This window comes from Podarcis erhardii (assembly GCF_964252035.2).
Source record: "Podarcis erhardii genome assembly, chromosome: 6".
In the NCBI taxonomy this organism is placed as follows: Eukaryota; Metazoa; Chordata; class Lepidosauria; order Squamata; family Lacertidae; genus Podarcis; species Podarcis erhardii.
In genome coordinates, this window is record NC_138510.1 from 94130357 (window position 1) to 94155880 (window position 25524).

Consider the following 25524-nt stretch of genomic DNA (forward strand, 5'->3'; position numbering starts at 1 on the left):
CTGTCATTGAATTAAGGTTGAATGGAATTTTAAATTTAAAATGTTACCGGAATGGTTTCTGTTGTGGCCCTGTATCAATAAGCATGTTGTAGCAACTATTCTTTTTACCTGGTGTTCTATGCTGGAGTTATCAGTTGCCTTACAGATCTCATTCTGTCAAGCAAAATTGTCAGATGCACTGTGTGTCACAACATTAGCAGGGCCATTTCTTTCTTTCCCACCACTCGAATAGGTTAACTAATTTGACAAATGACTGACATTTCCCCCTCTACTGCAGTCACAATTTGCACTGAAGTACCCATAAACACCAGTAGCACTGCTCAACTATTTCCTAGTTTCTTCTGAGGGCCATCTCAAACCATAGATTCCATATAGCAAGAAAAGAATGAAATGTCTTTTTGCAATTAATATAAGTAAAACTGCACATGGATGTTGCTCTCTTTAATATTTTTTTTGAAAAAATTTGGCCTGGGTTTATAGGCTATTTGTTAGTTCTTTGATTTTATGTCTCTTTAAATTTATGGACTCTTAACTTTTATTTATGACAGGGCAGTCATCTTCATTCTAGCAGTTGATTGAAATAAATTACTGCCAGACCAGCTACTGGAGTTTAAACTGACATGATGTAATAATAAAACTTAAAATAATAATTAATAATAATAATAATAATAATAATAATAATAATAATAATAAATAATTAATAAACAGATTTGCACAGGATAGGACCTTTCCTGGAAGTTCTTTCTTTCTATTAGATACCAGCTTGCATGGTTTTTATCTTAAATTTCTCTTACATTTAGAGAGCAGTCCTGGGCAGAACAGCTAAGCAGCTGTTGGATGCTTCAGTCCTCCCTCTGTGGGTGGTTCAGTGGTGGAAAGATTTGGCACTGTTGCCTTTCCATGGTTGGTGAGCCTGAAAACAAGGCATTTTTTGGGGGGGGTGATCCTGAATATACCAGGTATAACCCTCCCCCTTTCCCCTGAGGTTGTCTGGGATGGTTTAGTAGAATGATGTGCAGTTGGCCTAGTGTTTGCTGATTTTTGATGATAGTTCAAGCAGAATAGGTTTTTTTGCAATATACAATAAGCAGCATGCTTTTTTTTTTTTTTAAGTCTTCTATATAAGAACCTGAAGTACTATAGCTTGTACCCAGACTTTAATGCCCCCAAATGCTGGCTGTGTTGAACATGGTGTTTGCAGCATAGTGAATAGCTTCTCTCTAAGACTGCTGATACCTGGGTTCAAATTTCCACTCAGCGGTAGAGCTCACTGGGGAACCTTGGGCCCGCAGGGTTGCTGTGAGGATAAAGTATGTGTGCATGTGCATGAACCATAGAGAAAGGGCAGGGTAACAATGAAATAACATAATTGCAGAAATTTAAGTTCCATAAATACCTTGTTGGGCCCTTAAGTAAAAGGGGAAAATATATTTTACTGGAGCTTAGGACACAAGGAATGAAAGCAAACAAAAACTCTTTCAGGAAGTCATTCGTATTTTAATAATATTTGGGAGGCAGGTGTGAGTGTACACACACATCCGATTTGCTTTATCAAATTTTAAAATGGAAACTATTGTGAGAATTTTAACTGTAATGAATTGGAGCTGTAGCTCATTGAATGGCTTAAATAGTTGAAAGGACAGTTTGCTGAAAATGTACGGTTCTTCATTGGTCTTTTGAAATCATTCCAAGTATTCTTGCCCAGTCACTTGGTGTGGCTTTTCACTGGAGCCAAGGAGTGCTGCTGAGAACAGAATATTAAAAGGGGATGTTTTTGATAGAGGCTAATAGAGGTCTGTGACCAAGGTACAATATCCTTTTGTAAGAGGTGGATTCACAGAAGGAGTCTAAAATGGAAGCCTTTCTTTGAGCATGCTTATTTTTTATCATGTTTACATGTAAACTGATGTCTTATTCTATAAAAAGTGTCAAGTACTCTAAGATGTACCCACATTTTAATAAAGGAGGATGCTTTTAAGGGGAAATCGACACTGTTTTAGGCATTCAGGATGTGGTAGTGTGAAGTGCAGCAGGGTTACCTACAGATAAAGCCCTTTGGAATGACACTCATTTCATGCCTCATTAACTATCCTGTCAAAGAAACACTCTGTATTGTTGTGTCCATGTTCTCCTAATAAAGACAGGTGTGTATCCCCTTATTTTAGAGACTGCAATCTTGGGCCACCTGATTTCCAAGGTGGTGGATATTCTCATTCATTCTCTCTCTCTCTCTCTCTCTCTCTCTCTCTCTCTGCATTGGCTTTAACTAGCAAAGGAGAGGTAGAAGCAATTACAGCACACACAATTAACCAACTTCAGATCTCCACCCTGGCATGTAATTGTGACTGTCAAACACAATTAGTGTCTGATCAAATTTGGTTCCTAAAGGAGAGCCGGGTCATGACACCGGGATAGAAAGGAAGGGGAAAGGGTACCTGAAACTTTAGGAGGGTTTTCATCTTCCTCTTCCTGTTCAGTCAAATTATGCAAAGAATCTTAGTTCTACTGTTTAATATCAACAAGAAACTAGCTCTTCCCTATTTAACTGACAGACATGGTTTTCTTAGTTTCTATTATTTGCAGTAAAATAATGATCACTAATGAATGAATGCTAGCAGTCTTCTGATATTGCCATAGTAGATTTTTTTTAAATTGATGTTACTACATTTCTTCTCCATTTATCAGTTCATCAATCAACTGGACTGGGTGGACAGGTTTAAATCACCCAGCACTGGGAATGATAACCACCAATCCCTGCTCAACTGATGAGTAGGGGTTGGGTGATTTGCATCCCCACTGTGGTGGATAAAGAAGCCACCCATTAAAAGAGCTGCAGTTGGGACATTCAGTTCATGCTTTATTTTTATTTTCTGCCAGTACTGCACATGTCATTGCCAGCAAAGTCTTGGAGACCAGAACAATGCTTGGGGGTCAGTGGTTCACCACCCCTAACATTGCTCTGTTCTGTTTCATTTTGCCCTAATGTCCACATCTAATGGGTATTATTTGTATGAATACAAGATGTTTTTATTCAGTCTGCTTGAAACAAGCTACTTTGCTTCATTCTGGAATCATGTTTTAGTAGGATTACTATAGAAGAACAGTTAATCAAGAAGGAAGGTGTCAGGGAACTGCCATCGGAGCCAGAGGGAGAGGGAGGGCTCCAGAGGGATTCCGGAGAGCGTCCCAGGAGGGAGAGAGAGAGCCCATCTTCTGGGGAAGGAAATCAGCGTAGCACCAGTGGAGAAGGGGGGCAGATGGGGGAATCGGCGAGGTGGCTCCATGACTCCTCGCTGGAGACCAGCGGGGAGAGCACGGGTCCTCCGCTGCCCACACCCTCCCTGCGCAGAAGGCTTCCGCGCAGGGAGAGTAGGAGGAGACTAGGCGTCAAAGACCTTCTTTGCTGGAAGAAGTTCAAGAAACGCCCACTGATGGATTCTGCCAGCGATTGAGACAGCCACGGGTGAGTGGCTGTCTGGAGAGAAAGGGTTCACCCAGGTAACCCTGCCAAGCATGGCGCCGATTTACGCACAAGCAACCCCTAGAACCATTCCAGAAGGTAAAGACTCATTCTCAGAAGACCTTGCATATCTTCTTACGTGTGTTCATTGTTGAGTGCTGTGACATTCTTAAATCTTCTAATCAAGGAAGAGAACAAATTTTTTTCATTTTAACTTGTCTCACTTGAGTGTATTGTTCAGAAGACAGGCTGGTTCTTATATAATTCACGTAACATATCTCAGAACTACTTTGCTGAAAGAGGCATATGTATGCATTTATTTTGCCACTGAGTGGTTCTGAGGAACCTCAGGATTCCTGAAGACGCATTTTGAAAAACTCTGTATTTAATTCATCAGTGGATACAGACTTCATGTTAAGAGTACAGAGAACCTTTAAGGAAATGCTTGAGTTACTGAGGTTTTTTTCCTTTATATAATGCTTTGCATTATAGCCATCCTCTTCAAATATTTGATTGTTCAATCATGATTTGATTTTAATTCTGTTAGAGCCTATAATTGTGTTTGAGTTGCTGTCTTTTAAAAAGAGAAGATTGAGCTAAAATGGTTGTGGAGGCATTGGACAGTGTATTTAATGTGTCTGTCATTATATGTTAACCTCTGATCTGGGATACGTGGCACCTCTTTTATGCTTGACAACAATTTGGAAGTATATTTCTTGACATTGTGTATAAAGGAATAAGAAGAGGGGGGCAAAGAGAGGCAGAAGTGAATTAATGATGTTAGAAAATACCACTCCCTGCATTTTCATTCCATTTGGAATACAGCTTTCAAACATGTAGCCCTCTGGAGCACCATTGCCAATGACAGCTAGTCAGGATCTGATTGTATCCTGAATAAAGCTGCTCCTTTTATTGAAAAATACACTGTATTAAGCCAGTAATGGGAACACTTTGCTGTACTTGTTTTGAGTAAATCTATATGTTCTGCCCAGTTCCAGATCGATTTTATTCGCTTAATCTCTTCCAGGAATACAGGAATGGAAGAGGATTTCTCAGGACTGTGGAGTCTAGATGAGTCATGCCATTCATAGTAAAGTCACAGGTGTGCTCTTATTGAAGAGGGCATTGAGTTGGAGGTTGTCCAGACTATAGCATGCCATGTGCAGAGCAGAGCAGGGGTACATAAGCAGACCAAATGTTGTTGTTGTTTAGTCGTGTCCAACTCTTCATGACCCCATGGACCAGAGCACGCCAGGCACTCCTGTCTTCCACTGCCTCCCGCAGTTTGGTCAAAGTCATGCTGGTAGCTTCGAACACTGTCCAACCATCTCGTCCTCTGCCGTTCCCTTCTCCTTGTGCCCTTGATCTTTCCCAACATCAGGGTCTTTTCCAGGGAGTCTTCTCTTCTCATGAGGTGGCCAAAGTATCGGAGCCTCAGCTTCAGGATCTGTCTTTCCAGTGAGCACTCAGGGCTGATTTCCTTCAGAATGGGTAGGTTTGATCTTCTTGTAGTCCATGGGACTCTCAAGAGTCTCCTTCAGCACCATAATTCAAAAGCATCAATTATTTGGCGATCAGCCTTCTTGATGGTCCAGCTCTCACTTCCATACATCACTACTGGGAAAACCATAGCTTTAACTATACGGACCTTTGTTGGCAAGGTGATGTCTCTGCTTTTTAAAGCAGATCAAATAAATATTAAAACAAAGCATGAAAACAAAGCATGAAAGTGCAAGGGAAAAGCTCAAACACATTGAGAGGCGTAGTAGGAAGAGATTGACCCGTTTTGGGGAGGGGGCATAGATAATTTGATGGAAGAGTTCAGGCTTTGCATGTACAGGCAACCCCCAGTTTGCATGGGGGTTGTGTTCCAGGTCATCGTGTGCAACAGGGGAGCGTGCATAATCCCATTATGCCCCACCCCTGTTCTTCCCCCTTTTTCAGACACTTCCAGTGTGCATGGGTGCGATCACGCATCAATTGGATGTGTCTAAATCGGTCGTTTCCTCTACCAGGCTTAATCTTTGGCATCTCTAGTTAGAGATCTTAGCTCTCAGAGCTGGGAAAGATCTTTGCCCGAGATCTTTGAGAGCAGAGAGGCTGCAAATTGGAGCTGGCAGTTCTGTTCTTGATGGAGATTCAGTCTGACATCGTGTAAGGCACAATGATGGTCCAGTGTAGACATGTCCTCTAAGTAGCCATTACACCTGGGAACCGATGCCATGAGTACACAGTTTCTTCCGGGATATCTTGTGTGCTATACATTTGAGAAGGAATATACTATACAGTGGGCCATAGTACAATCCTGAAGCACAGGGCTTGCATGCAGAAGGTCCCAGGTTCAGTCCTTGAAATGTTCAATTATAAGGATCAGTCAGAAGCACTGTTGGAGAGCAGCTTCCATTCAGAGCAGACTGGCCTGGTACAATAGGCAGTCCCCTATACAGCTGTGTAATAATTTATATCTCTGAGGGCTTGTTTGCATGATGAATTATTCTTCAGTAACAAACTTGTAACTTGTTCATTCTTCAGTTTCTTTATACAATTGGGGTTTATTCAAGCTGATCAAGAGGGGGAAAGTGCATCTAGAACTTCTTACTCCATTTTACTTCTGAACAAGTAAATCATACAACATATGCAGAGATGGGCGCATAGGTCAGCATTAGAACTGACTGCAGGAACACAGTGACTTGATTTTCTGGAAGTAGCTGATTTGGGAATGTGGCTAAAATACTCGTTTCTTTTGCTTTCAGCAAGCACCATTAATTTGTTCTTTTTATTATTATTATTATTTATTTATTTAAAAGAATGTGCACACTGCCTCTCATGGGGGTGAAGTGGCCTGTGCTGATTCAGGGCTCTCTTCTGGTTGCCGCCATTTTAATTCTTAAGAGAGAAATTTGAGGTAAAAAATGGGGGGGGGGAGACGACGTATTTTTAAGAAATATTTTTAAAAATTAAGGAAAGGGAATTAAGATTTTAAAAATAAAAGATGGCTGTAGCGGCAGTGGGCTTCTCAAAAAAAAAAGGGGGGGGGAGGTTTTGAATATTATTAAAATACATTTTCCAGCAAGATGGGGGGGGCATTCTGCACTCTCTTCTCTTCCGGGGTGTCCTCCGTCGCGTGGCCTCTCTCTGGTCCCCAGTGTGCTCTTGGCACGCTAGCTGCCAGGGAGGTAGGCTCGGGTTGGGCCTGGGCTTGGCCGTGCGATTTGTCATGGCCTCCCAGGCCCTCCTGGTACTCTCCTACCTCTCCTCTTTCCCTTTGGCGTCGGCGGCAACAGTGGCAACTATGGTAAGCTGGGGAGGTCGGGGCTCCTTATTTCTTTGGGTTGGCTCTGCTGGCCGTTGGCCAGGTATTCTCGGTCCCAGCTCAGCCAAGGTCGTTGCCGGGGGCGGGTTCTGGCGGCTACCCTGGCTGACACACCAGGCACCCCCGGTTTGCCTCCAGTGACGGTGTTGGCGGCGGCAGTTCTGGCGGGCTGGGGACCAACCAGGCAGCGCAGTTGATGCTGGCTGCCATCAGGAGCTACGTGCCACTGTGGCGCCCGCCATTTTGCCTCGCTGGAAGTCCACTGCCCCCTCATGTAAAATATTAAAGCGGTGTTCAACAAAATAAGCAATAAAACATAAAATGTCATAAAAACAATACAAAATAGTTATAAACATGTCTGGCTCAGCTTGAAAAAGTTTAAACAACTAGCCTGTCAGCATAAAACGGTATTCAAGAGACATCTGAAAATTGCAATGAGGATGCCCACCTCACTGCTGGCTTAAGTGATGAAGTGAGTGTAGCAAAGTAACTGTTTTCTGTTTGGGAACAATATTCCCCCTTAGTGTTCAAACAATTTCTATTTGAATATGCACAGAATATCACTGTTTCCACCAATCTTTCTCCACCTTCTTCATGAAACGGTGACTGTGCTTTCTTCCTGTGTTCTTCATGTGACGGTTGGAGAACTGATATTTTAATGTTTGTTCTTTCAGATAGCAGAAAAGAAAGGAAAGGAGGGAAAAGCTGGGTTTGGAGGTCCAGTTGTCAGCTCACTGTATCAAGAAGAAACCATCAGGTATATTTTCATAGCTTCATTTTCATTCCGTGTTTGTTTAGAATATCTACAAAAATGATAGTGCCTCTCCAGTCAGATAATAAATGGCAGGAAAGATCTTTCTAGGCCCCCTAATAATTTAAATCAGTAGCTGTCAGTATTGCTGCCAGGTACTATTTTTTCCCTGGTGTGAAATGTTTGGGGAGGGTGAGTGTATGTTTCTGTGTTTCAATTACTGTTCAATTTTGTAATACTTACCAAAAACCTTTTACGTTATTTCCCTGGAAAATATTGGATAGGCACTGTAAGGAAGTTAACATTGGGACTCCATTTTCATTTATAAGCTGTATTCAAAAGCCTTTTTGCACCTGCATGTTAATAACTAATGCTCCAGCTGAGGGTAATTCTCACTAATATTGTTGGATTTACTTCTGATTGAACACATGGAGGTTTGTGTTGCAATCTCATTTAGCAGAACTGTTGTTTTAAAGTTTATAGTTGAAGATGCACACTCAATATTGCTGGCCAAAGTGAATAAAGGTAACATATTTTAAAACTTACAATGAAAAATTAAGGTTACTAATTGAGGTCAGCATTAGAAATAAAAATATAAAAGGAACTAAACTGAGAAATCTGTGTTGATGCTATATCAGTGGTGTCCAAACTTTTTTCAAAGAGGGCCATTAAGCTTTTTTTAGGATTGAAGTTGTTGAGCTTTTTTATTATTTTACCCGAAGTTGTTGTGGGTTTTTTTAGGATTTTACCCCAGGAGGTAAACTGCCACAGGGGTTGGATTAAACTGACCGGCGGGCCGAATTGTGCCCCCGAAATGGACTTTGGACATGCCTGTTCTATATGAAAGTTGTGATGAAGTAAGGGATGCCAGGAAATGGGAGATCTACAATAATCAAATTATAGAGTTTGTAGAGGGACCCCAAGGGCAATGTCGGAATCTCAGAATGTGGTGCCCCATCCAATGTGAAAACATAGTGGAGTTCTTGTAGAAGTATCAGTGTTGCTAGCACACAAAACACACATGTTGTTTTGAACGAACAAAGGCAAAATAGTGGGACAGTCAACGGACTTATATATATATTTTTTAGCTGGTTAATCGCTCCTTTTTCTATCCTCCTAAATGTGAATTACCTCCATAATTCACCACTGAAACATTATGTGCCACACCTTTTCACAGGTAGTGGTAGAAATAGCGCAATCATGGGAAAAACCTTTTCTATCCTCCTAAATGTGAATTACCTCCATAATTCACCACTGAAACATTATGTGCCACACCTTTTCACAGGTAGTGGTAGAAATAGCGCAATCATGGGGAAAACCTTTTCTATCCTCCTAAATGTGAATTACCTCCATAATTCACCACTGAAACATTATGTGCAACACCTTTCACAGGTAGTAGTAAAAATAGCACAATAATGGAAAAACCTTGAAACACCATTGCAACATTATTACAATTAAAAAAAACTTATTCATTAGCTTCATGTTTTGATTCGTCTTGCAGGTGTCTCAGGCTTCTTTACTTCAACACCACTTCTGTGGAGTCCAAGGATTGATAGCTAACCCTTTAAATACAGATCAATGTGCATTTAATGATTTTAGCAAATGGAGATATTGTGAGGAAGGGCAACTGTTGAAGAGGGTACTATGAATATTGAAGGAAGGTGATCTAGTGTGTATGATCCACATTCTGATATATTCTAATGGTAATAGTATGAATGGAACCATTAATATCTTTATGAGAGTTTCCCCTTTATTTCCAGATCTTCGTTACATTTATTTTCTTGAAGTTGTAATATAAATGTTGAAAAACAAGGGAAGAACAACTGCAGATAATTTTATAAAGATGGTCCTACACCATTGTATGTCAAAACTGAGAGCCAGATTTAAATGGGTGGATGAAGGATGAAATTTTGGGGTGACTGGAGTTCTTTTGCAGTCATGTGCTTGGTGATTTTTCTTCAGGTTAGAAGATTTGCAGTCTAAGCAGTAATAGGAGGGTTCATCCACAGCAAAATACGTTCACTTGAGTGTGTTGTATATTTGAGGCAACTGCTTATGTATAGTAAAATCTAGGCCATCTTTCCATAATAGAAAATTTAATACTCCCCTACCATTACAAACACATTCTACCAGTCTTAATCAAATGCTTTTAGACTGCAATCCTTTGGGCTGTGGAAGAATAGTCAATGGAACTGGAGGAATTCGCATCTCTGAAGTGGACAGTGGAATTCAGGCTTGAACTTGACCAGGTATAGGACAAAGCAATTTTACTGCCTTCAGATTTTTCCACATCTCCTAGGATTGCAGCCTTAGTGAGCTACAGAAGGCATGATCTGAACTGCATGTGATTGTATCCACTTCAAACTGACTGTCAGCTTCTGAAGATTAAACAAGTTGAAGTGGCATATATGGCAAGAGGCCACATTGAACAACTCCAGCTTGAACTACAGTGCCCAGAGCAGACCAGAGAGCAATTATTTTGGAAAGTTTCTCACAAATGTGTCATAAGAGGTTGCAGATGTGGCTAAAATTAGGTGGCCTTAGCCATGTACCATGTGAAACAGTCCCCTGAACACTCCTAATTTGTCCCACTGCCCAGTCATCCGGACTTCTATCACCCAGTGCTCTGATCACAACAAGGTGACTTTTTTTCAATTATCTATTCTGTAGCTGTAGATCATGATTGTACATTTAAGTAAGCAGGCCCATCAACAGTATTCTTGGGCACTGTAGCTTCAAAATGAGAAGATGGGAAGATTGGCTAAGACTCAGGATCATCTATCTGGCTGTCCTTTTGTCAAGAAGCAAACTTAGCATCCACCAGAGTAAGATATTTCACTCACAAAAACAACAGAGAGTATTAGATTTATTGTGACATAAGCTTTCATGGATTAAGGCCCACTGCCTGAAACATAAAAGTGTTATTCTTAGTCTTTACACAGCCCCACAGTGGAATTGTTAACAGTGGGGCAATGAGGCAATGAAAAGCCAAAGGTAAAAGTCAGTTACCGCATATACTCGAGTATAAGCTGTCTTTTTCAACACATTTTTTATGCTGAAAAAGCCCCCCTCGGCTTATATTTGAGTAAGGTGGGCGGCGGCGGCGGAGGGACGAGCAGCCTGAAAGCAGCCCTTTCAGGCTGCTTGTTCTTCCTCCGCCGCTGCCGCCACCACCAGGTTTGTGGTGTGTTGAACTGGCTTATACTCAAGTCAGTCAGTTTTCCCAGTTTTTTGTGTTAAAATGAGGTGCCTTGGCTTATATTCGGGTCGGCTTATAGTATATACGGTAGTTAGTTTTTTAAATTTATACTTCCACTTCTCACAACAGAATGTCGCACAGCAATTCACAGGAATAATTTACAGAAACGAAATGCAGTAATACAGTAAAAAGACATAAAAATATTTAAAAACATAATAACATCCAATCATTGGTGGTTCCAAAATGCCCAGGAAAACAAAAACATTTTTGTCTGTTACAAGAATGATGAACCAGTTGCCTCCCATGTGGGCCTCCCAGTTTTATGTAGTGCTAAACTGTATGCAAGAACAGATGAATGACTATTCACAGCAGTAAAAATGGGACAAAATGCCATCTTCCTAGTTTTGCTATACTAATACCTTTTAGTGGGAGAGGAATCTTTTGGGCTGTTTCTGATGGTGGTGTTGTAGTAGCAAAAACCACTTTTCTGCACGCAAGACAGACCATCAGGTTTTCACTAATCTTCCCTACCTATATGCACCCATTTTCTATTGTGAACCACCCTGGGATCTTTGGGTGAAAGGCAGGATGATGATGATGATGATGATGATGATGATGATGATATCACACTGTTCCAGAGAGTCATGCACCCTTCAGGAGCATTTTGGGCAGTGCAAAGCATTGTAGGGGGAGTAGGGGAAAATCAAGTGCCCTATCTTGTACAAGTCAAAGTGCTTTTAGATACCACAAAACCACTATAGGATATAATATAACCCATGGTCTTTAACTTTAACTTTAACTTTAGTAAGCTACCTGAAAAATACCACCCCTCAAGCTCCTGTAATCCTATCTCATTTCTTTCTTGTTAAGTGTCACATGAAACGCTTGAGATGTTGAACTCATGAGCCAGAGGTAAAAATTATGTGAACCATATCATAATGACATGTTATTCTTTTGCCACCTTTTCACTACTGGATGCTAAGCTTCAAGTAGTTTTAGCTCCATAATCTTATAAACAAAATAAAAGACAGAATTTGGATTAGTTCTAAACTATTTAAAGTATATTTTATTTGTATGTATTGTATTTTCATCATATGCCATCTCCTACCCCGATATTTTTGTGTAGGCCTCTGGGTGCTGTTCAAAACCAAATGGCCTTCTTTCATTTTTAGCTTTTGGATTCATACTTCCCAGGTAAACTGATTTTTAAACCAAAACCACTAAACTAAAATACTAGTTTCCCACCCACAAAAACATCGGTGGTTGCTTGCTAATTGCTGGTCTCAGCACCAAGCCTCAATATCAGTAATGCTCCCTTTGCCCCATTTATAATGACCTCAAAAAGTAGGTATTTCCCCCACTATCTTTCTAATTTGTTTTGATAGCTTGAAGATTAAAAGTTGATAGAGGTTAAGTGTAGGTTTTAATGTGTTTATATTAAATTAACACTTCATTTCATACTTAGCTATTTTAAAACAAATTCACTGTAGTTTAAAAAATATATATCTGATTTAAATCAGAACTCAGTGTTCTTTTTCAAATTACCCGTTTTTATTTTCCTTGAGAGAGGAGACATGTGAGAGAAAACTGTTAAATGATTAATACTGGGAATAAAGAGAAGCCAAAATTTGTTGTGCTAGTTGTAAGATTTTGAACAAGTGACATAATGTTTTTTCAAGGGCCAACTTCTTTAAAAATATTTGAGGTTTGCAATATGCATGTATTCGGCACTTGTTTGGTTGTTCAATTCTCACTTTGATATTTACAGTGGTGCCTCGCAAGACGAAAAGAATCCGTTCCACGATTCTCTTCGTCTAGCGGTTTTTTCGTCCTGCGAAGCAAGCCCATTGACAGCTTAGCGGATTAGCGCTGTTAGCGGTCTAGCGGCTTTTAGCGATCAGCTGTTAAGTGGCTTATCAGCGGAACAGCTGATAAGCGGCTTAGCGGCTTAGGAAAGGGGGGGAAGCGGGAAAAACCCACGGGAACTCGCAAGATTTTTTCGTCTTGCAAAGCAACCCCATAGAGAAATTCGTTTAGCAAAGCGCCTCCAAAACGGAAAACCCTTTCGTCTTGCGGGTTTTCCGTCTTGCGAGGCGTTCATCTTGTGGGGCACCACTGTATATCAAATCAAATGTTAACTATTAAACAACCAATTAAAATAGTTCAAAAATACATTAATTTTCTGATCAGAGAACTGGCATAGTGTAACGGAAAAGAGTATGTGCAGCTTTCAGATCTCACACCAGCAAAATCTCCAATGAAGTAGCAAGGCTAATATAATTCCCTAAGGGAGGGGTGGGGTGAGGACTACTGAATGTTTTTGTGTATGTCATACACTTTGAAAACACTAAAACACTGCCTAATAAAGATATTAATTCCTCACCCAGCCCCAATATTTTTCAGTCCCACCTGACTCTTGGTTCTTCTGTCTACCATTGCCCTGCATGCTAAGTTCTGAGCAACATCCACCATTGTGTGAAGGCAGTCCCCCACCCATCTGCTCCAGAGTAGATCTTTTGGGCATGCCAGGAGCTGTGGGGGGAAGGAAAAATCATTCCACCAGCAGTGTCGTTTCCACTGGCGAATGGATCCTCTTATTTCAAATTTTGCTGAACCTTAATGAAAGGAAACACAAACAAACTGCTGAAAATGCCTCTGTGATGGCGTCTGGATTTGGTGCCCTGAAGGAATGAATTATGTGATATTGTAGAAAAGTCACCTGTCCAATAATCTGTAAGCAGGTGTGTGTGTGTGTGTGTGTGTGTGTACTTCTAAACTGCTATAGAAATTAGGCTATAGTTCTATGTACAGTGGTACCTCAGGTTACATATGCTTCAGATTACAGACGCTTCAGGTTACAGACTCCACTAACCCAGAAATAGTGCTTCAGGATGAGAACAGAAATCGTGCTCCGGCTGCGCAGTGGCAGCAGGACGTCCCATTAGCTAAAGTGGTGCTTCAGGTTAAGAACGGACCTCCGGAACGAATTAAATACTTAACCTGAGGTACCACTGTACTTTCACTTGGAGGTAAGTCTCATTGAACTCAACAGGACTTACTTCCAAGTATCCATTTGTAGGAATGTGCCGATACCTGCATACTACTGGCTCATAATGAACTTTAATCAGACCATTGATACTAAATATGTTGCCTGCTTCTGATTTTTGGGTGTGTGTGTTTTCCCCACTCAACTTCAAATAAAATAAGATGTTTTTTAATATAATGTACCCTTTCTCTGTTTCTGAAAAACAGCAACCTATGTCTAAACAATGCAAGTAACAACAGTGTCTGCTCACCAGGAGCTGCATACAGATACGAAACACACATACACCCTCTCACTCACTTTGTATGTATTCATTTAATGACTAAACACCCTTGTAAACTGTGCAGAAATATAGCAATGTGCTTTAGCTAGGTGGCAACTGTTTTAAAGCAGTGTCTTTAAATGCTGTTTTTGTTAAGTTGGAGATTGCAAATTTGAGAAATGTTTAGTACTGTAGAATGTGAAAACTTGAACAAAACTGATCAAAAATGATTTTTTTAAAGTGGTCCTTTTAGTTAGAAGTACTAAAGGAACAGATTAAAAAGTAAAGGATAGTTTTTTGCAGCAGCATGAAGAGGGAACTGTAATGATCTCCTTCCTTGTTTTGGGAATGCTACAGGGAACTAAACTGCCAAGAAATGATGGGCTATTGTCTCTTCCCTCTCCTCACAATCTTCTCCAGCATTTTTGATAGTCCCTATCATATTTTGTAGTCTGATGCCATGTAATCTATCAGAATTTTATTAATCCCATTAACAGAGGCAGCCATCTGGCCAACTCTGAGCTAGACTAGTACTGAACTGGAATGATTGATGGCTTTGGAATTGATTAGTTGATCTGAGAGACAAATGAACTGTTTTGGCAGAAAATACCAGAGGTCACTGCGTGTGGTCAGGCGCAAAGGCCTGCAGAATTTTAAAGAGCAGCTTTTTCCATACAGTTGTAAACTTCACCTAAAACTAACAGATTCCAGAAACAACAATGATTGAAGCTTGCAATTCTATACATGGTTACTTGGGAGTAAGTTCCACTGAACTCAGTGAGACTTCTGAGTGTACCTGTTTAGGATTGTGCTATAAAACTTCAACTGATTGTTAAGTATGTTAAGACAAATTCCATGATTTTGTCAAGAATATACAGCTTTTTTTCTTGGCAGTGGCTTGGCTCAGATATGTAAGCACCAATTCTGACCATAGTCACACATGCCTCAGTTATGAGGTGGGTAACTTTCATGCTTGCAGGATTAACCTGTGTTTTTCAGTAGAACCGCTGGAGCCAAGGGCATAACATTGAAAAATTTTGAATTGAGGGATTTGTTTTTGAACATCAGAACTGAACTCTCTGTCCTTCCATGCAAAAATCCACTTGTGGTTAACACCCCCATCAGGTTTCTTCATTTCAGTAATGCAATTTAAGGAAGAATAATTTTGTTAATAAACAACTGAGAGTCAGAAATTCTTGCCAGTCAACTGGAAATTTCTGAGAGATCTACCCAGTAGATCCCAGTCTGCCTTCTGCCCACCCCTGCCTTAGTTTGGTCTTGGTGGGATTACTGCAACACATATTGTGTGGGGTTGCTTCTCAAACGTGTTCAGAAAATACAGTTACTCTAGAATGCTGCAGGCATACTCTTGAGCAGAACTGGTTATTGCAACTCATTTGCTAAAACAGTTTTACTACATTCTGATCCTGTTTCTGAGCACAATTCAAATTGCTGGGTATAGCTCTAAATAATTTTGGGACCACTTCCTCCAGTAGGAATCTACTTAGGCATCAAGGGATAGATTGCAGCTCATGGTTTGTCTGGTGGAGGGAAAACATGGCTTAACTCACAACAGTACGCAGCAAAGAGACTACAATCTCCTGTGCATATTTGCACATTCAATTAGCATTATGTTTGAACTAAGCCTTTGTATATAGAATGCACTTATGTGGAAGAGCAGGGAAATGCTCTCCTTTTTAAAGGAAAAAAGGTTGGCGTAAGTGATTTCCATAGCTGTCAACTTTTCCCTTTTCTTGCGAGGAATCCTATTCGAAATAAGGGAATTTCCCTTAAAGGGAAACGTTGACAGCTATGGTGATGTCACAGACATCTGGTAAATATACCTGACAATTGAATAGTCATATTACACACACTGTCAATTGTAGGACTTTTTGGTAGTAGCGGGGAGAAAATTTGATTTTGCTGTCAATTACGATTTGTGATTTAAGTGTTGGTAATTGTTACTTCCCCAGCAGCAGAGATGTAGCCCGAAGGAGAGAGATCTGTATCCCCATGGTCATAGGGTTGGGTGGGGCAGGAGTGGCAAAGGAATTTGTCAAGGAATTTGCCATTTGTAGAAGCCTTCAGGGGGTTTACTTGCATTCTTACTTTCTGAGAAGCACAGTGGATTTTTACTTTTCATTTTAACTGGATAGGCACTAGAGTATTAGCAAAGGCTACATTCCCTTGTGTTGTAAGAGTCAAAAAAACATGTTTCACTGAGGGGGGTGGTTATGCTATGACTTTTCAAATGCTTGGTAATCTTGAATTTTGTGCATACTTCTTTCATGCATGGGCAATTGGCAGACACATGTCTTGTTATGTCCTAGTTATTCTCTGAGGACAGCACAGAAGTGTGCAGGCAAGTGGGCAACACTTCCACCCTGGGGAACCAGACTGTTCAGAATAAACTTGAGTTATGGATTTATTCAGCTTGTAAAACCTCAGCTGGCATAAATAATTGAGAAAGCAAAGGTTTGTCTGCAGTGCATACCTCAGGGACACGTGCCTGCTTCTCTCCCTCCCACCTCCCTTTCTTATGAAAATGATCCCAGTTGCACTGATAGATAATAACAACACCAAGCAATTAAAAGCTATGGGTGGCTGGAGAGAGGAGAAAAGGTTCACTTAATGAGCTTTTCCTCTTCCTGTGCCCAGGAGAGCCTCAGAAGTGACGGGGCGATTAAACGAAGAGATAATTATAGATTATGTGAAGATGGGTCCCTTGGGGGTAAGAAGGCCTTGACATAAACAGTAACTGTTGCAACTGTGCCTTGGCTCCCATCTCTCTCTCTCTCTCTCTCTCTCTCTCTGCTTCATTGAGCTTCAGTACACTCAGTGGCACGGTGCCAAGCAGAAAGGCAAGGCCACCTGTTTGTGGCACACGGGCCTTGCTGGGCAAGGTAGGATCCTTCAACCAAATCTCCTTCTACCACAACAATTAGACAGGTCCAGAGAAAGAGAGGGTACAGTGATAGAGCATAACAACCATCTCAGCTGTCTGTTTAGCTTCAAAGCTGACCCAGCACAAAGGTAGGCAGACAGGGAAGATTCTGTGCAGTGTTTCCAATGATGCAGAATAATCCCAGAGTCTTTTAAAAGAGTAGAAATTTGAAAGACTCACTGGATAATATGAGCTGCTTGTGGGGCAAGATAAAAAAAAAAAAGGGAAGACATTTCAGGGCTTTGTCCAGATAAACCGAGCATAAGCATCTTTTCTCCTTCACAAAGAAGTTCAAACTGCATAGACTATTTTAAAAAGCTTAAATAACTTTTCTAAATAAGCAGAGTTTCAATTGTTTAGTGAATTATCATCAAAGAAACAAGAGGCAGCCAAGAGTGCTGTATTCCTCTTTTCACTAATGATCCTTCTGCTTCTGCCAGTTTTTTTAGTGCTAGTACCATTCAGTGTTTATTAAGTTCCAATTATATGTGTGCAAATTGGAGAACTGGGCCCAAACTAACAAAATTAATTTCATTAGGGACAAATGTAAGGTTTTGCACTTAGGCAGAAAGAACCAGCTGCACAAATATAAGATGGGGGACACCTGGCTTACTAGTAGTACATGTGTAAAGCATCTAAGGGGCTTAGCGGACCACAAGCTTAACATAAGTCAGTAGTGTGATGCAGCAGCAAAAAAAGTTAATGCTATTCTAGGCTGCATCAATAGACACATAGTGTTCAGATTAAGGGAAGCGCTCTATTCTGCCTTGGTCAGAGCACACCTGGAATACTGTTCTGGGCGCCACAATTTAAGAAGGATATTGACAAGCTGGAATGTGTGCAGAGGAGGGCAACCAAGATTTGATCATAAACCAACTTTATGAGGAGCTGTTGAAGGAGCTGGGTATGTTTAGCCTGGAAAAGAGGAGACTGAGAGGAGATCTGATAGCCATCTTGAAATATCTTAAGGGCTGTCACATGGAAGATGGCGCAATCTTGTTTTCTCCTGCTCTGGAGCGTAGGACCAATGGCTTCAAGTTACAGGAAAGTAGATTCCAACTAAACATCAGGAAGAACTTTCTGACAGTAGGAGCTGTTCAACAGTGCAATGGACTCCTTCGGGAGCCCTTTCTTTATCTTTTTTTTTTTAGCAAGAAAGCCTTCAGAAATATGATTTCCCCACTTACAACCTGCAGTAGTATATAGAACCCAATGTAGGTAAAAGGAAAGTGCATATGCTTAGGAGAAAGAGACCATATTCACAGTGAGGAGTAGGTCAGAGGAAGTCTGTTCTGGCATTTTTTCTGCAGCAGGAGCCCAGTATCAGCACTTTCATTTTAAAAGTGCTACACTAGCAGAAGGGAAAGAGAAGAAATCCCTGAGTTCTGAAGAATGAATCATAATTCACAAAGCACATAAAGCTAAAGGAGTTAAAAAACAGCATAAGTGATGTGCCATTTGTTCTGTTTTTTTCTCACCTGTTTCAGCACATACAGTGGTGCCCCGCAAGACGAAAAACCCGCTAGACGAAAGGGTTTTCTGTTTTGGAGGTGCTTCGCAAGACGAATTTCCCTATGGGCTTGCTTCGCAAGACGAAAATGTCTTGCGAGTTTTTCCAACTCCCCCCCCCTTTCCCCCCTTTTTCTAAGCCGCTAAGCCGCTAAAAGCCGCTAAGCCGCTAATAGCGCTAATCCACTAAGCCGCTAAAGGGCTTGCTTCGCAAGACGAAAAAACCGCTAGACGAAGAGACTCGCGGAACGGATTCTTTTCGTCTTGCGAGGCACCAGTGTACGTGGTTTCTTGGAGGGATTGTTGCTTGCAAGATATAAAAGCCATCAATTATTGTATTGTTTTGTGTTTGAACTACAAAAGTGGTTATATTTTATTTGACCTCTTGATTAGTTTGTTATTGTCGGTATCCTGCATGCATGTAAGCTATACTTCAATTTGTGAACTGTGAGATTAGTTCCATTATAACCTGGAACCTTTTTCAGCAGCATGATGAATTTGAAGTTGGCAGTGCTCCCATTGTAGCAAGCTTATCGTTTGCTGAGACTTCAGCTCTTAGTTTCTGCTTATGTTCCTGTGGACAAACAAGCTAAATACCATCAAATTGCACCAGAGTATTTGAAAATGAGGCAATAAAATGGGGGTGGGGAGTGAAAACATGTTAATTGTAGCATTGCTCCTATCCTTTGAAAACTAACACTGATGGTTAAGGGTGTTTTGTGGCTATCTTTCTGGTAGAACTGAATTTCTTTCCCCTTTGTAAGTCACTCAGGAAATGTTCAGTTCTAAGTGACGTATATTTTTTTTTTAGTTTAATGTGTTTTCTAAAGTGTGTATTGCTCTGAACCAGACTAGACTGTTTTCAAACATGTTTCACTGTGTAAACATGAAGGGTAGTTATACATTCTGGCGTGCTTTTAAGTCAGTGTCTTAGTTCCGTGTTTTGAGTTACTTTTGTGTTTCACAACTTGGAGAAGTTCAGATTAAGAGTGCTAAAGTATATCCACAAGATAAACCTGATCATACAGCAATGAAAGACTTTGACAGGGCACACTCAACATTTCCAGTTTGTATTGTACCTCTCTCATTATTTCATTCATATATTCCTCTTGTTTATCATCACCTTATTTTAAAAGGGCAAGGTAGCTTAGGTTAATTAGAGACTACCTGGCATATTGAGGCACACCAGAAAAGGGATGTGCACATAGCAAAAGCCTTATTCATATCTCAGTTTAATAAGCCAAGGTATAATTGTCTGAATGTGGCCATAGGTTTCACGACAATGTTGGTTCAGTTTCATTGCCAGTTTGGTTTATGCTAACAGTAGTTTAGAAACCAAACCAACATTTGAGCTTACAAATGCACAACAAGCAAACTGTGGTTCAGACAAAGAATTGTCTGCATTTGTTTTCTACCCTCTCAGCACTTGGCTTCAGAAACACTTCAACCACCCTAGTGCAACAGCTTGTGGAGCCTATTGTGCCTGCCAAACTTTGGTTTCTGATTCTAGTTCATTTGCTAATTGCAAACCATGGTTTGTTAGTTGAGACGCAACACCAAACCACATGTTATCTTCCCAAGCCCTTCTGCCTTCCTTTCAAGCATCCTTTCGAGAAAATCTGGTTTGCTGCTCACCACTGAATGGTGATACTGAGACTGTGTCCATTGGAGTCTTTGTTGGTGACCTTTTCCCACTAGCCCACTTTATATAAGTTATCTGTATCAGACTTGCTACTTTTTTGGGGGGGGGTCTTCAGAAATAGGGAGAACAGACCCTGGTGTGTAAATAATGGATGGCAGAAGGAATATTCCATATTTATTTTGCTAAGAAATACTGTCAGCCCCAGTGCACTAATGTATATTAAAGTCTGTACATGTCAAATGGGGCTTTATAGAGATATATTAAGGGACAACTTTAGATACTAATTTATTATGAATTCGTGCACATTTTTCCTCATGGCTGAAATTGGTTTGTGTCGGTTTTCTTCATTCCTTGCGGGAGGTTAGCTTTCAGTATATTGTTTTAGTTATGTGTGATGCAGAGTGTATCCCAACCTGAATTATGCTGTTTGCATTCAAAGCACTGGAAATCTAGTACTCAGTAATGCTGAAATGATTGAATTGGTGGAAAAGCCGGGCATCTTATGTTTGTGTAGTTTCTGTGCGTTGCTCAGTAACCGTACGCATTTGCTCACTCTCCCTTATGTCTTCTTAGGGAAGAAGATAAGAACATATTTGACTACTGCAGAGAAAACAACATTGACCATGTAACCAAAGCCATCCGATCAAAAAAAGTGGATGTGAATACGAAAGATGAGAAGGTATTGGGCCAGGGGAGGGATTAATCTGTCTTAAAGGCTGGTATGTCAAATTAATGTCTCCTCATTTCTCTAATCCTTCCTTGCAGCTGCTATATCTCTGCTGCAGTGTGTCTGACCAGACATCTGTTAGTGGAAGAATTGTCCAACTCTGCCACTCCTAAGCAACAGTTACCTGACACATGCTTGGACTTTGACTTTTGAATGTGATAACAATTACAGCAGGTCAGAGATAGGCTGGTGTTTAAAGCAAAAAACAAAACAAAACACAAACCCCCAAATGGCACCCCTCTTCCTCTTAATTAACATGGGCCACATGCCCTGGGGAAATTCTCTAGCGCAATCCTAATTGAAATGAATAGTTAATTTTAATGTGGCTGGCACAGGAAAGAAATTTGGTGGATTGTCCCTATGGATTTGATCTGTCTGCTTCCCACTCCACCTCTTAATGGCACCCAAAAACTTTCCAAAGAGGCCACATGCCCTATAGATGAGCCCTCTCTGGACTGATGGCAAAGATAGTGGGAGCTTAATTGAATAATCGTACTCTTCAAGAAATACCTGATAAAGCAGTGGTGTAAATAGGAGTACCCTGTAATGTTTTTCATTGGCAATAGCTCTACATATGGAACACTCACTCTTATTAACTAAACTGTATTTGGACACCCTTTGCTGCCCTTCTGTATCTGTGCAGCAGACATTCACATCACTTGACCATAGGCTATTTGTGAACATGATTTTGCTGGTGTGGCTAAAATCAGTCTGGATTATGTGGGATGTACTTCATACAAATGACTTGCTTTATGGAGGGGTACCCATATTGTTCATGACTTCAACATCAATTGTGTTGCCATTGTGACATATGAAATGGGCCTTAGAAATGATGGAGCAGCAGCTAATTCATTGCCAGTGAAGTGTCTTTATACCTTTGCCAAAAGAGGGGCAGCTCTTTCACTTGTCATCTAAAGGAGTTTTAGGGTAAAATATATGTCAGCTATGTTCCCTGAAAACTTATTTTTACAATAAAGTGCTATATTATGGTCTGGCATGCTGAAGTGCTTCAGGCTTCTGTGAGCCATACCTTTGTATGGGTACACACCCACCCTCTACCCAATGTAACTTTGTCAGAAGGAACCAGCGGTTTATGTTTCTAGCATTTTTTGTGGTGCCAGAAATTCTCCTTCTTGCCATGCCTTCACAATGAGAAGTAAAAATTCAACAGTGCAATTTATGCATACTGGGACTTTCCTCTGCTTTCTCTCTACTGAGGTTCAGCTTCATACAGAGAAATTAATTTTGTTTAGTGAGTTAGGTCCAGGCTTTACCTTCCATCCACAGAAGTCTTTTCTTTCAGTGGAGGGATCCTACTGGTGGAAGTGGAGAAGGTGATCATTGTCAATTTCCCCCTTCCTCTACAGCACCTAATGCCACTTCCCACACTGTTCCTCAGGGTCCCTCAACTTTCTGAAATGTACTTCCCATTGTTGGAAGCATTGTTTGGCTGGATCCAAGCCAAAGATAAAACCAGATAGGATGGCTGTAAGTTATCTCTTGCTCTGCACTGGTTGGAGAAGGGGAGGTATTATATTTTGGTCTGCACTAATAACTCAGTAGCAGTGTTAAGAGAATTGTTATTACTGGAGCTGGACCTCAGTGTCCATGATGGCCATAGAGTGATGGGCATGGAGAAGCTCCTTCACATATACTGGGCCGAGGCCATTTAAGGCTTTAAAGCTCAGCACCAACACTCGCAAAGCTCCTTTTTAAAGGCTTGAGAGTTTCCCAGATAGTAAATATCTGGCGCGTAAAAGGTCAGACAAAATAAAACCTGTTTGACTTGCTGGTTACTATCTTTGCCCACTGACTATTTGTCCTGCTTTTGGCCTGTAACATGTAGTCTCTCAGCATATTGTGTTGCAGTGAACAGATGAAGTGCTTACGCATTCATAGACTGAGACGCCACAAATTCAGTTGGGTTCTCATGTAGCTCTAAGCAGATTTCTGCCCTTTGAGCCATGACATTCCCGGCTGGGGTTCTGAATGCTGATGGCATGGCTTTTTATTATTAATCAGGAACTCATATGAATTAATTTGATGAAAGCAGGGGAGGGAGTTTAAAATTCAAGACTAGAAACTCATCCTCGATGAAGTGAACTGAAACATCTGTGTGTTTCTACAGTACATTGTTCAGCTCTATCAGTATTGCCAGAGGTCACAGGTTGTTTAGCCATATAAGATAAATTTGTATAAATTGCAAGTCCAGGAATGGTTTGTGATTATTTTCTGGTGATCAGTAGTATAAACTAGAAGTGAACTTTCTGATATCTATAGCAATAAACTAGTAATCCAAGCCAATTTTAGGCTACTGTTAGAGGCATACGACTTTCTGGAATATCTGCTTCTAGAAAGATAGGGTATTCTTCAGTTAATGAATTCATTATATGCCCTATTCTTATCAAAGATGAAAACAACAGATTCTTTCACACTTTTATTATCAAACCGTCAACATCATTGCAACTCTTCTCATTACTTTTCCCAAGTCAGTGACTGTACGTGGAGGCTTCTTACATGACTTGGCCATAGAAAAGTTTTATGTACAGTGTTACCTCGGGTTACATACGCTTCAGGTTACAGACTCGCCAACCCAGAAATAGTACCACGGGTTAAGAACTTTGCTTCAGGATGAGAACAGAAATTGTGCTCCGGCCGCACGGCGGCAGCAGGAGGCCCCATTAGCTAAAGTGGTGCTTCAGGTTAAGAACAGTTTCAGGTTAAGAACGGACCTCCGGAATGTACTTAACCCGAGGTACCACTGTATAGATATGAAATGCACTTTTAGTAGTACAGTGGTACCTCAGGTTAAGTACTCCTTTTCAAACCCAGGCAGCCTTTGGGAAGGTGGTGAGGAAGGTGCTCAAATCCCCTCAAGAGCATCCGACCTCCTGAAGGCTTTGGGAAGGAGGTGCCAGGGCCCTTGGGCACAAGCTGATAGAAAAACAGCACTGTTAAAACAATGCCAAAATAGCTCTTAAGCAGGGCTGGGAGGAATTCATACGAATGTGGGGGGATTTCATGCTGTTCAAAAAGGGTGCCAGTCAGCTCTTGAGGATTATACCCTCTCTGCAGTCATGGGGAAAGGTTTTGAAATTGCAGATGTCCCACCCTCCCAGTCCCAAATTAGGCGAAATTGCCTTCCTTTTGAAGGAAATGTACCCTGTGCCCCACCCAGGCTGCAGATAGAGGCTGCTGTATGAGAGCATATGCACAACAACTTTGGGCAATCTCCCCCAAAGAAAGCTTGAACAACTCTTGCAGGTATGTGCCCGCCCCTGATGCCGGTTGGGCATGCTCTGCCGCTGTGAGCAATCACATTCACACACGCACACATGCTCTCTCTTGCAGCCCCAGGTAGAATCAGCTGCCTTCGCCCGCTCCTCTCCGTACATTCCTCAGATTTGAAGGTGGCAGGTGAGGTGTTTGCTTTGTGGTTCTCTTATCTACCCTACCCCTTCCTCTTTTGTGCCAGGAAAGGCCTCTTATTTTAATTTTTTCGCTTGTGGGGGAAGCTGTTCAGAGCAGGAAATAAAATGCAGCATCTCTGATCTTTCAACGGGCACTGACTAGCCGAGAGGAAGCCATGAAGAAACTGCTAGTAAAAACTCATTGTAAAGAGTGCACTTTTTGCCATGCGCATTACATTCCCCAGCAAACACTTTTTTTGGTTTCAAGGTTCTGAAAATTGAGGTGCACATTAGATTTGATTGTGCACTAGACTCGAGTAAATACAGTAATTTTATTTAAGCAATAACTACAAATATGCCCAGTGTTGGAGGTGAAACTGGTATAACTTTGACACCTGAGATGTATATTTTTAGGACCCACCTTTTTTGTGATTGTAAGTTGTTTTAAACTACTTTCAGTATTGTATTTTAAATTGTAACCGAGTCAGTTGGGCAGGGTACAAATAATAAAATGATTGTTGTAAACTGCCATACAGCATAAGTTGGGGCGGGTAATACATTAATATAACAAAAACAATCATACAATTTTTTATAGTAAATTAAAATATTTGTTGTATGTAAGCTTTGAAAAAGTATGTAGATCTCAGTATTTTCATGCAGATAAAAAAAATACCGGTAGTTTCCCCCCAAAAAAGTTCAGAAAATACCATCCCTATAATGTAATTGAGCAGCAGTAACTTTGACTATTTTTTGTTAAACTTAATAATGTTTAATTCATGTTCAGTATTGAATTTACGAACAGTCATCAGTTTCCCTTTACATTGATGCAGAAGATGTAAGGCAACTTAGATCCGGAAGCAAGAGGAGTTGGGAGTTGGTGCTGTAGTTAAAAACAAAAGCAGTTTCCCATGTCATAGGCATAATATACTTGGTATGCTACCATACTGCAAGCCTTTTCCATGTTTTATATTTTTGAAAGTACTTTTCTGACATCAAGTCCTAAGAATGTTGCTTATTTAGTAATCCAGTCAGATGCAGTAACAATGCTATCAGCATCACTACCTTTGAATCTTGCCTCCCAAGTTATTTGCAGCAGTGTGGATTGCCTGTAACAATATTTTAATACGCTGCTTTAAAAAGCATTTCACTCACTGTGCTGAAAGAAAATATTTAATAAGAAATGTTTGCATTTCTTCCCAAGTTTTCCAATGCTTTTCAGAGCCGGAGGAGGAACAAAAAAGATCTATTTTTCTATCCGCCCCCC

The 25524-nt window shown here is 40.8% G+C and overlaps 1 protein-coding gene across 1 annotated transcript in view; it reads left to right on the plus strand.

Moving 5' to 3' along the window:
- Window positions 1-25524, plus strand: part of ACBD6 (acyl-CoA binding domain containing 6) — a 100211-nt gene that overhangs the window by 19352 nt on the left and 55335 nt on the right. Inside the window, exons 4-5 of the mRNA XM_081865184.1 lie at window positions 7448-7530; window positions 20697-20802. Coding sequence (XP_081721310.1) covers window positions 7448-7530; window positions 20697-20802 — 189 coding nt within the window. The remainder of the gene's footprint in view (window positions 1-7447; window positions 7531-20696; window positions 20803-25524) is intronic.